The 14,733-nt window shown below is 39.0% G+C and overlaps 1 protein-coding gene across 2 annotated transcripts in view; it reads right to left on the reverse strand.

Annotated features, from left to right (window-relative positions):
* The window catches only part of trappc9 (trafficking protein particle complex 9), a 250,202-nt gene that overhangs the window by 194,581 nt on the left and 40,888 nt on the right, over window positions 1-14,733 (reverse strand). For both annotated transcript variants that reach the window (XM_037794320.1, XM_037794319.1), the window contains one exon: window positions 9,006-9,091. In XM_037794320.1, coding sequence (XP_037650248.1) covers window positions 9,006-9,091 — 86 coding nt within the window. The remainder of the gene's footprint in view (window positions 1-9,005; window positions 9,092-14,733) is intronic.

A 14,733-nucleotide genomic window follows, 5' to 3' on the forward strand; every position in this document is an offset into this window, starting at 1 on the left:
ACCTGTAAATCTGGTTCAGCAAGAATTGAAGTGTAAAAATGGGATTTTTCCATTTATTGGGTTTTGGATTATTGCAGAAAATACGCTCTGTAGAAGACACACCTTTATGATACTTACACGTTTTGTTCAGCAACATAATCGCCACAATGAACACCACTTTTATGATTTTTAACGAATAAATACAATCGCCTGAAATAAAAAGCTAACGTTAAGCTATAAGCGTGAGTATAAAAAACGAAGCAGTAAAGGAGGACGAGTCGACGTGATGACGTTTAGTAGTCTCATTAAGCCACTTGTTAGCAACCGCCTTTTTTAATAAACATAAAGCCTTCAAAATTCACGAGTGGGATATTTACTGATGTATTTTCTGTGGTAGAACAAAACATTAAAATCTCTTAAACTTGTGTTAACCACAGACCTTATTTCAGGCATCTAACTAAAAACCCATTCAAAAAACCCACTGACTTCCAGACGAGGGAACCGAAGTGCTAAAATGCTAACTCATTTCTGGGTTTTAGGACTCATTCCTGCAGCACTCTATAAAAATGTGTTCCAATGTTTTGTAGATTTGTCAGATTTTTCAAAAAGCCAGAAAAAAAACTGGAAACACAATTGTTTCAAAACCAATAAAAACTGACTACGAAACTTCTACAAACAATCAAATCTCTCAGTTGTTATTTGACTGTTTGTGCACTGCATGCTAACATGGCCCCTTCAAACTACTGATGTGTAGCCGTCTGGTTCTCCAGCAACAGTTCAGTGTGAAGCATCTCTCCAACTGCTTCAAGTGATTCATCATCTTAATCTTCCCATGACGTCTTGAAGATTAAATCTCTGTCAGCATGAGATGGCCGTTTCCATTGGAGAAAATTGCTCTCCATGGTAAATAGCCACTTGAGCCATGTGTGCCCGAGAAGTGATTGAAAATAAGTCCTACAGATCACAACATAGAGGGAAGAGGGATATGACAGCTTTCAAATTCAGCAGTCCAAATTCCCACTGGGCGTTGTGGAGACCAGAGTATTCCAAGCCAAGGATTTTTTATGCACTGGGAGATGTCGAGCTGGCTGTCCAGAGGGTAGTTCTGAGCCTTTTGATGAAAGTTTTTGTAGAGGATTCAAAAATACCAATTATATAAAGGAATTGCTCAACAGATAATTGTGGTTTCTTTCAACTCGGGTCCTTTTTTCACAGTTTGGACCATCATCTTTAGTTATGTTAATATCATACTCACCAAAGTAATTGCTGAGATCTGGGAACAAGGCCAGAAAATCAGACAGGCTGTTTCTTAACCTGTCAAACTTCTTTTTAGCGATGTCAGCGCATCCCCACATCTCCACATCTCAGCAATTAAATTGGTGAGTAATACAGCATTATTATCGCTGATAGGAAGGAAAATGAAAACTTCACATTTTAAAACTACTAAAAATAAAACCCAGGTTGCAATAAAGTCCCGAGAGAGCAAACAAGACACTCTTCTTGACATGCTGTAGTGATGTTACCATCTATCACCGAGCACCATATAACACGCCAGACGCAATGCAATTATTCTCCACTATGTAGAGAGATAAAATGGTATAATCATAGACTGTATATAAGATGTGGACGTAGTCACCGTGACGTGACCCATTGGTGTGTGGACTGCCATCTTGTTTTTTGCAACAATAAGTGACACGAGAGGGTGGAGCTAAGTACAACTGAACGCTGAATAAGACATTTTTAGACAACCAAAACGTTACAATTAACTTTCATGAACTGAAAACACACTGTGAAAGGGTTAAAGCTCTAAGACGAAAACACAGACAACTCCCAGACCGGACAACGCCGTGGTAGCGACCTGTCTATCACAAGATAGCCACGCCCTAAAGCATCCCCTGCTTTATGGTCTATTTGACTCTAAATGGGACCATAATTTACTAAATGAACATCATGCTGTATTGAAGAAGACTTGAAACTAGCGATTGAGACCATAAAGTCATGTTTATAATGTTTACTGAGGTAATAAATCAAGTGAGAAGTAGGCTCATTTTCTCATAGACTTCTATACAATCGGACTTCTTTTTGCAACCAGAGGAGTCGCCCCCTGCTGGCTGTTAGAAAGAATGCAAGTTTAAGGCACTTCTGCATTGGCTTAATTTTTAAGACCCGGAGGTTGCCCACTGGGTATAATAAGGGAAATACATGTACGTGATACCTTTACTGTCTTAGTAAAGATAGTTTCTTAATCACGAGTGGTACTTTCTCATACATACAGCAACATTACTCACACTTTGTTTAACAAATCCAAATACCGTTTCTCAAATACACTAACTTAACAGCACAAAAATTGCATGCTGAACGACTGAACGAGGCCAATTCAGCGACGCAGCAGGAGTGCCATGCAGAGGTCACCGGCAAAAAAACACAGGGTCGTCTAACCAGACTGCAACATGATGTCATCCAGCAAGGCACTGTGGTGGCTAATCAAATACCTGGTGAATTACTTTTTAACGTGAATTAGGGTTGGGTGATATGTTAAAAATTTTCCAGCCTGCCATTGTCAGCCCAACAAAAGGCGATTGCCATTATATTATAATGCGGCGAAGCATTGTAAAACACACTTCATTCAAACTCGACAGAAACAAAATAAAATTCACCAAAACCATCTGGGTTAAGTCTTTCCAACAATCACCAATTCTAGTTTGGTCGAAATAAACCCTTATTTTACAGAGTTAGATGTGAAACTATGCCAAAACTTTTGTTTTCCCCCTCTGTATTTCTCTCCGCCCACTGAGCAGCTGAGCAGGTCTTGTTCTTAGAAGGCAGACCATGAAATTAGCAAAATAAAATGACACACATCATCCAAATAATCGCCTCAAAAAAAACAACCAGCGATGTACTCAGCCAATTATTGATAGCCGGGATATTCGTCTAATCGCCTATTATATATACTATAATATATATTTCAGTCTGAACTAAAGTGGTGGACCAACCATGAGGCATAGCTACAATTCCTTCTCCACAACATTAAGAGCCCAGTTCTGTTCGTATATGCATATTTTATGTTTTCATTGCTTTTATCGTTGATTGTAAATGGTTTTATTCCTAACGTCTGTATTTTAGCTTAGATGAAAATTAGCTGGCTAATTTTCTGGAAATGTTATCAATATGCATCGTCCCTTTCAAATAAATTAATAAACTATAAAAAACAACAACATTGCCATCACTAGAGCCACATTGCTAACATTGCATCATTTATAACAAATCACTGCAAAGTCCTCTTAAAGGCTGCAGGATCTCAATAGACTATAACAGAAAAATGTTTTATTAATGAATACAATTGAAAGACACAGTGTATAGTTGTCACATTGGTTGCAGGGACAAAAATAGGCCACCTCAATCACCTCAAGCCTCATTTGTAGTCAGAAAAGTCCTTCATGTGGCTTTCTTTCTTTGAATGTGCACTCATGCACCCCTCAGAACAAGTTTATTTACATTCCCAGTACACACTGCCTGGTTGCACGAGGCAGACTGAGGTGACGTAATGACTGCATCAATCCCGAACAGCAGACACTACCTCACTAGAGGGAAGGCTGCCGAAGAGAGCTGAGCCTCTGAGGTGCCGTGATTTAAAACTCTCCTTGTGTTCACGTCGGGGCATTTATTCGCTTTCATTGGGTAGCAGAAGTATCCGTGTTAACCTATTGGAAATAGTTCATTTGCATTCAGCCTTGAAAAGGTTAATTAGCCTGTTTCACTAACAATAACGATCAGAGCATGTGCATTGTATCGTTGACTTCATTGTACAACAGTGACAGTGTGTAGTAGACCTTTTGTTTTGCTTTATCTTATTATTACAATCATTATTTATGATTATTTCTTTGTTATGGCACATTATTACACATCTGTTAACAATAAAAAAGGCATGCAGAGAAAGCTAGACAAAATAAGAAACACAGACTGAAATGAAACTCCAGTTATAGCAGGTTCTCCATCATACATATTATGATATATAGTGTGTTCTCGCTCCATTACTGAAGTAAGTGATGTGTCCATCTGTACCGCAAAGAACTCCTCTGACCTGAGTTCAGTAAACGAGAGACAAAACTAAAAGCACGATTTGTCATTTTGAGGAAAAACAAATAAATATTCCACACTTGTTTATGAGGAGACAGGAGTATCGGACGGTGACCCCTCTGAAGATGACGGGGTGGGGTTGGAGATCGTGGTAAAAAAAAAAAAAGCACCACTTCAATAGAAAATCAATAAAGCACAAAACAAAGCTGGGTATTAGTGCTGAAGTCGTGTGGTGACTGAGAAGGAGCGCCTGTCTTGCCAAACTACAGGGTCACCTTGGTGACGAAAGATGGAAAAGTGACCTTGTGTGTGTGTGTGTGTGTGTGTGTGTGTGTGTGTGTGTGCGTGTGTGTGCGCTCCAGAGGGCTGGTTTATGTACAGCGGATAGATGGTTGCCCCGGTCTAACTGCAGTCACTTTGTCTGGGTTACAGAGGAGCTCTTGGCAGCTTGCGTCACCCTGTCTGCCTCTACCTGCGTGACTCTACAACACCACCTGAGGTTCACAGCTGCCATGGAGCTGTAGAGGGCTTCAACCTCCATCTGCGACCTGATCAATTCACCTGTAGGTGGGAGGAGTTAATGACATCCTCGTCACTCTTTGACCTTGTCCGTTTGATTTTTTCGCCTCACAGTGACTCTGCAAACAGGCAGCTCATATGTTGTGAGATGGACTCGTTGAACTTCAGATGGCACTTCAATTGAGTGCATACGCCAAGAAGGTTCTTCAGGCTTTTACAATTTTGGGCCCATAGAGCGTTCTCATTAAAATCCTTCTCTTGCTGAGCGGACTGACTTCCTGCTGACTCCTCACACACATGACAGCAATGAAAATAATTTTCTAACAGGGTTCTTCAAAACATTTTCATGGCTAAAGTAATTTTTGTGACAGAACAAAACTTCTTCATTGTTTTTTATTTCTTTTGTAATGTCTTTTTGGACCCAATTCTGACTGGGACTACTACTCCAAAATCGCTGTACAGCCCAGCAATATTCCTGGGGACTTGAATGCAACTATCCTTTGTTTTCATAATCAATAAACAATTGTTGATTGATTTTTTTTTAATAATAGCTTTGTCTATAAATGTTAGAAAACAGTAAAGATGTATTCCTACTGGCAAACCTATGATATTCTGTTCCAGAGGCCTGTCTGTGAGACACAGGTTGTTTTAAATTACATACATATACTGTAGTTATTGAAGATTTAATGACACCTGAATACCTTTTATTTGTTGATTTACTTATTTTCATAATTTGTTTATAGTTATTTCCTTGTGTACTAACATTTGATGTCTATTTTTTTCTTTTATTAGCTCCGTTCAATCTGCCATTTATGTTTGATAAATCCATTTTCTTGGAATACTGGCCAAGAGTGAGTCTTAGGAATGATGGGGGGGTAGAGGGGAATATCCAAGGTGAGCAAAGCTATTCAATTTACAATTAATTTAAGCAAAAAATCCTCACATTTCAGAGGCGGGCAACAACAAATGTTTGGAATTTTTTGCTTGATAAATGACTTAAATGATTACCAAATTGTTGCTGTTGTTGAAATTTTGTGTTGATCCACTAATAAATAAATCAACAAATCATTTTTGCACAAATGTATGTCAGTAAACTTCACACAGCATGTTTACAACCAGTGTTCAAATTACACCACAGCTTTCAGGGGAGCCCTATTTTTGGGGGGTGGGAAGAAGGTTTTGTACACATGCAAACGCATACATGAAATTATAACGTGGTCATGATGTGTTCAAATTAGGGCTGTCAATCGATTCAAATATTTAATCGTATGATTGTCCATAGTTAATCGCGATTAATCGCAAATTAATCACATTTTTTATCTGTACAAAATGTACCTTGAAGGGAGATTTGTCAAGTATTTAATACTCTTATGAACATGGGAGTGGGCTAATATGCTGCTTTATGAAAATGTTAGCATATATTTATTATTGGAAATCAATTAACAAACCAAAACAATGACAAATATTGTCCAGAAACCCTCACAGGTACTGCATTTAGCATAAAAAATATGCTCAAATCATAACGTGGCAAACTCAAACCCAACAGGCAACAACAGCTGTCAGTGTGAATTCATTTTCATTCAGCGCAAGTTTGGAGTGTTATTTAGCCTCCTTCATGACAAGCTAGTATGATATGGTTGGTAACAATGGATTCCAAACACCAGCTACAATCGTAAAAGTGTAAGTTGTGTTAATGCGTTAAAGAAATTAGTGGCGTTAAAAGTAATTTGCGTTAACGCGATAATAACACGTTAACTTTGACAGCCCTAGTTCAAATATAATCTTGTAAAATGTAGTTCTTGGCGCGAAACTTAAATGATTACATTTAGCCCTGCTATTAACATAACATAATTAACATAAACAAATGCACAGAGACAACTGGCTGTACTCTTCCACTTCAAAAACACATTCCAGATGTTCCAAGCATGAGGTCACCTGCATTTCCTGTGTCTGTAACAGCGTGTGGCGTTATCAGACAAACGCAGGGCGGCTAAATCAACCAGCGAGACCTGTCCAAGTCTATTTGGCATCGGCTCCCAAGACAGCCGCCACAATTAAGAGGCCCCTGTCTCTGTTCACACTCTGCCAGGAAACTTTCACGGCAATTTGTTCTCGACTTTCCAAATAATTAAAGGCAACATCACTTTTGACAGGTAGTACATTGCGTGAGATTCCGTGTGTGCCGCTGAAAGTAGGCCTCTCCCTGCTGGCCTTTTATTGAGCCTGATGATTGCTTTGCATCCCACATCACTGCATTCATAAACAGACACAGCAGTGAGTGGGAAGAACGGCATTTTATTTGGTAATCTTTTGCACGCTTCAACCTGATAGAGTGACTCAACTGGTGTGTGTTTCAAGGAAGTGACAAAGTCCATAAATTAGAAATGGATGTTGCAGAAGCGTAGGTATTATTCAATACAATTAAATTGAACTGTCTGATGTCTTCTCTTTTCAAACTTTATTTAGCACAGAAAAAAGGAGAGTCTACTTCAATATCTGGTCTGACAGGACAGTGTGTGAAACCATAAAAGTAATAGCACTACAGGGGATGTTTCTCTCCCTGGTGATGTTTTCTTACTGTCAGGAGCAAGAAGAGTTTGTTTTCACCTTCTCATACAATCATTACAGTAGTAAACTGTAAAAAAAACTTTAAAAAGGGCCTTAATTAGGCTACCACGGGTGACTACAAAACATTATCACTTGCCCTGTTGCAATTCTTAGGTGGGTGCAGAGGGACTGTTTGTATAACTACTGCAAGAAAAGCAACCTCCTGTTTTCACAAAGCTGTGGTTAGATTAGGGCTGTGTATTGGCAAGAATCTGGCGATACGATACGTATCATGATACAGGGGTAACGATTCAATATATTGTGATATGTTGCGATACCATAAGTAAGGGTATATAATAAAAAATGTTAAAGGTCCCATATTGTATATATGTGAGATTTTCATGTCTTTTATATTATAAAGCAGGTTTAAGTGATATATAAATACTGTGAAAGTATCAAAACGCTCAATCCAAAGATAAATACACACAGCCCGTATTCAGAGACTGTGCGTTTGAAACAAGCGGTCAGGATATCTGTACATTTGTGATGTCACAAATATACAATATTTAGACGATTTCACAGTTTTAAACATAAACATTCTAAATGTGTCCCAGTTTATTTCCTGTTGCAGTGTATGTGAATGACATCAGCTGACAGGAAGTAAACATGGACCCAAGCTGTTTCCTAACAACGCAATTCAATTGCCATTCCGTTGAAATGCGCTAAAACGGAGCGTTTCTGATAGAGGGTGAATACAGGTATATTCAGACAGACAGTATGAGAAAAATTATGTGTTGTTTGAACATTAAAGCATGTATACGTGTTCTAGTAGAAACCCAAAATACAAGTATGAACCTGAAAATGAGCATGATATGGTCCTTTAAATCTAATTTTAGGAATGTTATAGTATAAAGAGACACCACCATCTGAGTAAAAAAAAAGTCACTATGTGAACTGGCCACTATGGGGACTAACATCATTACACACGAATACAATTGGGCTCATTGGATCCACAAGAGTCTCAGCTCTCCAGTCATACCCAATTTAAATGTAAATCCAATTTTATTGTCACATTGTACATAGCACAGCACAGCAGACAGTGAAATTTAGCTACTGCATTTTACCCACCCTAGTATATTAGGAGCAGTGGGCAGCTACTATACAGCGTGCGGTGAGCAGTTTTAGGGGGTCGGTACCTTGCTCAAGGGCACCTCGGCAGTGCCCAGGAGGCGAACTGGCACCGCCGATCCTCCGGTTCCCAAGCCAAGCCCCCACGGATTGAGCTACCGAGTCAAGACTGTTTAGGGACCCCAGTATGCAGAAATATTCAAATACACCATTTTAGACTAGGCGAAAATAACACATTTATACTGCATGCATAAACTACATAGTTTTTGCCCCAAACTGCATGTGATTATCATAAAGTGGGCATGTTTGTAAAGGCGAGACTCGTGGGTACCCATAGAACCCATTTTCATTCACATATCTTGAGGTCAGAGGTCAAGGGACCCCTTTGAAAATGGACATACCAGTTTTTCCTCGCCAAAATTTTGCATACCTTTTCAGCGTTATTCATTCTCTAGGTTTTCTAGTTTCATATGATGCCAATACCTTCACTCTAGCTTTAAAACTGAGGCCGCTTCCACCTCAGAAAGACAGAATAGTAGATGGGTCCGCCGGCGGGCCGTCAGACTAAATCAGTGCAGTGTTTTGGAGAATCGATACAGTATCGCAAAACATGATCTCATACTCATGTGTATCGATATTTTCTTACACCCCTAGGGTTAAATATTAAAAAAATTCTGATTCATCAAATATTGAATTCACTGATTCTCCTTCAACGCAGGTACATTTGAAGTTTAGGTGTAATAAATCTCACTGACCATGTTCTCCACACGCAGTTCGTACGGCATGGGGTTGTAGACCATGAGCTGCACTTCACAAACATCTCCTTGAACCCACTGGAAGTCTGGTAAAAGAAAAAAAGAGACAAGAATACATTAAAATAAGATGTCAGTGATATTAAAACCCATTTGTAATTAATGAGCTGAGGAAAATACACCATTAGGGCTACATTGATATTACAGACCAAAGGCAACAGTCAGTGATAGATGATGTACATTTCTTTTAAGAAAGTCTAATAAAATGACAATTTTCCTGATTAGTTTTTAATTCATTTATAACCAAACTGAATCACTGAATGCTCACCCAGTACATATTATGCTTCAGTTAACCTGCACCCAGCTTCTTCAGAGCAATTATTTTACATTTTGAGATATACGTTTATTTGCTTTCTTGCCACTATTTAAATGTGAAGATCAAAATCACTCTCATATCTGTCCATTCAATATAAAGCTACAGCCAGTTAGCTTAGCTTAACATAAAGACTGGAAGCAGGGCAGAACATCTAATTTCCCATTCCTTTTGTTTCATTCATACACAACCCAAAATTGAAAATGTAAAATGTGTAGTTTTACAGGCTCCAGCTTCATGTTTAGCGTACAGACAAGAGAAATAACAGCGGTATCGATATTTCTAGGGGTGCACCGATACCAATATTGATATCGGATATCGGTCCGATACAGACAATAGACCGATCTGGTATCGGATACCATTATTTTAATAAATAACAATTCAATACATTAATATCTATGTATTTATTTTTTACATTTTGTTATACAAAGTGAAGAAAGCAATGTTTAAGTCAACTCTGATGTTTCCTTACACATAAAAGAATGATCCCAGTCACTTCCACACAGTGAGGCAGACAGCTTATTAATTAAACACTGGGATCAGTACTTGGTGTCTGCCAAAACTCAGGTATCGTTATCGGTATCGAGAATGAAAAAGTCGGCTCGGTGCATCACTAGATTTTTCTCATGGAACTCTCAGCAAGAAAGAAAAAAGCGATTACGGGTAAAAAAAAAAAATGTCCAACTGGAAACGGGGTAAAGAGCTGGTCTGGCTCTGTCCAAAAGTAACGATCTGCTAACTAGAACCTTTAAAGCTGTGTAATGAACACGTTTTATCTCCTTTGTTTGATTCATAAAAAAAACTACATACAGAGGGTTATGTGGCAGACTATTTCTTTTTTTATAATTATTTTTCGGGGCATTTCATGACAGATTTGAACCAGTGATTCTTAATTCCTAAACCATGGGGGCGTCCCATACTAGACTATTTCTTGGCCCAGAGCAGTAACTTCCTGGAGTCTTGCCGTCACTGTGAGGTTGTCCGACAACCAGCTGAGACTCCAGGAAGTAACCACCCCCTGCCAAGAAATAGTCTGGCACATAACTACACATATTAGAGCCGCAACCTGTCGTTTTTACACTTTGTACAGATTGCTTTCACACTTTTGTACAGATTGGACAGTGCCACAGCGGTTTATGATACTACGGGGGGAAGGACTTTACTACTCTGTAAAGTTATCACCACGGCAATCATTTTTTTTTTTTTTTAGAAGTCTTGCTGGAATGTGCGTTTGCGTGTATTTGATGAGCCAACATCAGGATGACGTTGCTTTACACTCTGGCAAAAGTTGAGCCAGGTTCAACTTTTTTTTTCTGGAGCTCTCTGCATTGGCAACCCCGCTGCGTCAACAAAGTGGCCTCATTGAATTGATTAATTTTTTGTCACGCAGGGCTAATAATGCTCTCGGGGCAGAACGAGAGCAAATCTCCTGCAGCCAGGTTCCAAAGCATGTAAAAAGCCATCTGAGAAGAGTGGAAGCAGCATATTAATGCCCACGGTTTTGTAATAATATGTTCCGTAATCACATATGGGTGTAATGTGCAGGTGTACGCATACTCTGAGCCATGTAGTGTATATGCATTTAATATACTGAAACACATTAAACTGAATTGCTGGAGCCGTTAAGGGCATGATAGGACCTTTTCATTGGGTCACTGTTAGTTCAGAGAATGACATTTATTGAGCTGTTTTTGTGATGAGCCAACAGTAGGGGATAATGAGAGCAAATTATGTTAGGACCTAATTAAATGGACCCCAGAGAAATGTGAAAGGTAGAGTAGCATTGTATTACGGGTGCTGTATTCAAGCAGATTTTATAAGGTCCAAACAGCCTTAGAGGAAAACTTTTAGAAAAAGCTTAGTCTTACTTTTGAAAAAAAAAAAAATATGAAGAGATTACAGCTCTGCACTTCAGTATCAATCATTCCTGAATGAGATGTTGAAAGGGTCCGTTAGATTGAAAAGCTACTTTAGTCCCACTGTAGCCATACCCATCTCCATTTTGAAATGTAACATTTTCTATAGTCCATTTGGAGAGTCCGTCGCTGTAAATATACTTGCAAAAGAGGGCCTGAAAATCCTACCTCAGACCCTGGCAGGAAAGGGGGATTTCTGGAAGGCAAACTCCAGCCATGCACCTTGGGAAATTAAGTCAGTCAAAAGAAAGATATCTATGATAAGAATGTCTGAAAAGCCCCACACAACCTCAGGTCTGGCTCACGGGCATGCTCGCATAGCCCAGCCAATTAAGTGTGAAATACACCTCAGGAAATAGAAAAACAAAGTGGATTGCAGCGATCTTATTGGTGTTGCCTCAGTCTTAACTCCTCAAGTGCCCATTGAGATTCTGCAACGGATCTCCAAAGCCTTCAGCTGTTCGAAACCTCATTGTACAAAGCAATAATGAATGTTTTGAGCCAACGTATGGGCTGCATGGTTGTTTAAACACTGTTTGGTTCCTTAAAAGGGCAAATTTCTTCATCAAACTGTCTCTCGTGTGCTGTGAAAATCATCTTTTATTGACCAGAGACAGAACTGAAGATGTTTACTCGTGTTACTGCAACCTACGGAGAAATGTTCTGTTAAACTATCAGCAACATGAATCTTGCATACTGAATAATAAATACACACTACCGCCTGGGCATTGGAGCAAAAGTCATGCATGTGAAATGAAGCGGACCCGGAGCAGAAGGGAATGCATTCATACATGACTAAAGCCGAGCTTTCGAGCTCGTTTGAAATTACGAGTCATTAGCGCCTCAGAAGAAGACACGTTTCTGGAGGACATTCAGTGAATACTGTAAATCAAAGAATTTAAATAGCTCATATAAAAAAAATATATAAATGCTGTATCTGTGTAGTGAGAGATTATGAATGTATTCTTGATTTTAGAAAAAGTTTGATAATGCAAGTTATCACTGTGACAATCATTTTATCAATCGGGACGTAAACTATAGAAATACAACACTCACATTACAAAGTAATCTACCAAACATGTGGGCCTTGCCGGATGAATTGCATTGAGTTGGAGCAAAAGTTGAGCCAGATTAGGGTTGCAACTGGTCTGGACATTTCTGGAAATTGTCCAAGTTAAGTTAAGCTTGATAAATTTAGGAGAAAAAAAAAAATCTCAATTTCAATATAAAAATCGTATAGTCAGCTTATTTTGTGGGAAAATACACATAAAAATACTAAGTCTCGTGGTATGTTTTAGTTAAAAATATGCATAGGGTAAGTAAACTTTCCAAGTAAAGTTAAGCTCTGGAATTTTGGAAGGGAAAAAAAAGTATTTCAATTATTTTTAAATATAAACATTAACTTATATGGGGGGAGGATACACATAAAATCTGAGTCGGACATAGAGCGAGTCAATGGAGAGGATATGGAGGCCTGAGAAGAAGTCTTTTTTTTCATAGGGGAATGTTTTCTGTTGTTGTTCAATGAAAGTTCAATACAATGTAATACGAGGCAACTCATTCAATTAAAGTTAAATTCAACTAAATTATTATTTTTTATTTTTTTTATTTCTGTTCAAAGAGTTTATATTTATGTGTGCTTAGGATATGGTAAAAGGTTTGTTTCTGTGTGCATATGACATGGTAAATAAAGCCTGAACAAATAACCCCTATATTTCTATTTTAATCCTGTTATTTCTCATAAATTCATGTTAATTCCCACAGAAAGTTTCCACCTTGCAACATGGCAAGTTCGCCACACAACCTGCGGCTGTGTTTTCAAATGCAGAGCTATTGTCAGTCTGAATGTGGACTAAGATTACGTTGCAGCAAACTAAAATGGCGAGCTATTTTTTCCCTGACCCTTCTTGCTTACCATGGCTGTAATATAAGAGCTGGACACCAAGATACCAGACGCCGAGATGGCACCCAATCATCTGATTTCAAATTACGAGCACGTAAACCCAAAAAGTTTTCTTGCTTCCTGGTTTGCTTCCACATTATGCCGCCCACTGGACATGCCCATTAGTATTTCCTGCCTGCTCAGTTTCGCTTGGCTCATAAAACTTTTAGGCTCTGGGAAAGTTTTTTGCAAATTAATAATCATAATGATTTAAAAACTCATAATACAGAGTAATAATTTATCTTGTTTTGCCGTTGGAGGTTTTCCTGTTGACTCTGTTTAATAGAGGTCTCTTTGATAATGGTGTGTGGGGAAAAGGATTTTTCAGAGTGGTCGAAGAAGAAGACATTGATTCATCGTTTTGCCTTTATTCTGGTTTTCAGCAAGTGTGACACGCCCTGCTGGTCTGAGGTCAGGTGACTTGGCCAGTCAGACCATTCCACTGTTTGACCCTCAAGACTCTGTACGTCTGGGATCACTGCCCTGCTGTGTTATTCTTGAAATTGGGGGACAATGTCTAAAAAGGGCAACGGGTCCTACACTGCTCACTTACTGTGGATGTGAACACCCCCAAGAAAGCCTGAAGTCAGCACTTTCACCTCATAGTTATTGTTTTATATCTAATTCAATGTGACACAATAGAAAATGTGTCGCTGTCCAAACACTCAGTGACCGTACTATGTGCCTGCTTCCCCATCCGGGGGACTAGACGAAGCAAAGTTCACCTCCCTGTATGCCCATATACCACTGTAATAAATAGCCCACATCAGAGGGAATGGATAGCTGTAGATTACACAGTTCTTAAAGCTGAGTCTCAGAGCAATTACAGGGAGAACAATCTCCCATTAGAGGACCCCTTCTTTTATGGCTGAACATCAACCTGATTCATAGCATGTGATTTAAAGAGCGTGAAACACACACACATATATATATATACATATATATATATTCTCAGTGTCCACGCACTTTAATTGTCAGAGAATTGCAATGAGTACGAGACTTTGGTTGCCCATCAGTAACATGAACGAGTGGGAAGTGATGGTTTACTCCGAAGCTGTAAAAGTTTACAGCTGTGGCACGAATCAGAGCATAATGACGTCCTCAGGAATATCCCTATAATGTGTCTTCACTGATGACGAGGCGAGTACATACTAGTCTTTTTCAGGTTGGAACTTCCAAGCGGTGTTAGGACATTAACTAGAATTACCGCCTCACGGTTGTATGCCTCCGCCAACCAGTCAAGTTGGCTGAGGATGGGTTGATGGAATGAGTTTACATCCATGTCTGTCCAAAATGTCATCACTTCATCATTTTGTCCTGTTAGACATTTGTGTGAAATAGACATAATTAGCATATGAATTCTTGAGGTATGGCCAATAAACGTGTTTTGGGAGGTCACGGTGACCTTTGACCACCAAAATCTAATCAGTTAATCCTTTATCACAAACATGGGAGGGACTTGAGGTCACAGTGACCTAGACCTTTGACCACCAATATATA

Source organism: Sebastes umbrosus, chromosome 15 (assembly GCF_015220745.1).
Source record: "Sebastes umbrosus isolate fSebUmb1 chromosome 15, fSebUmb1.pri, whole genome shotgun sequence".
In the NCBI taxonomy this organism is placed as follows: Eukaryota; Metazoa; Chordata; class Actinopteri; order Perciformes; family Sebastidae; genus Sebastes; species Sebastes umbrosus.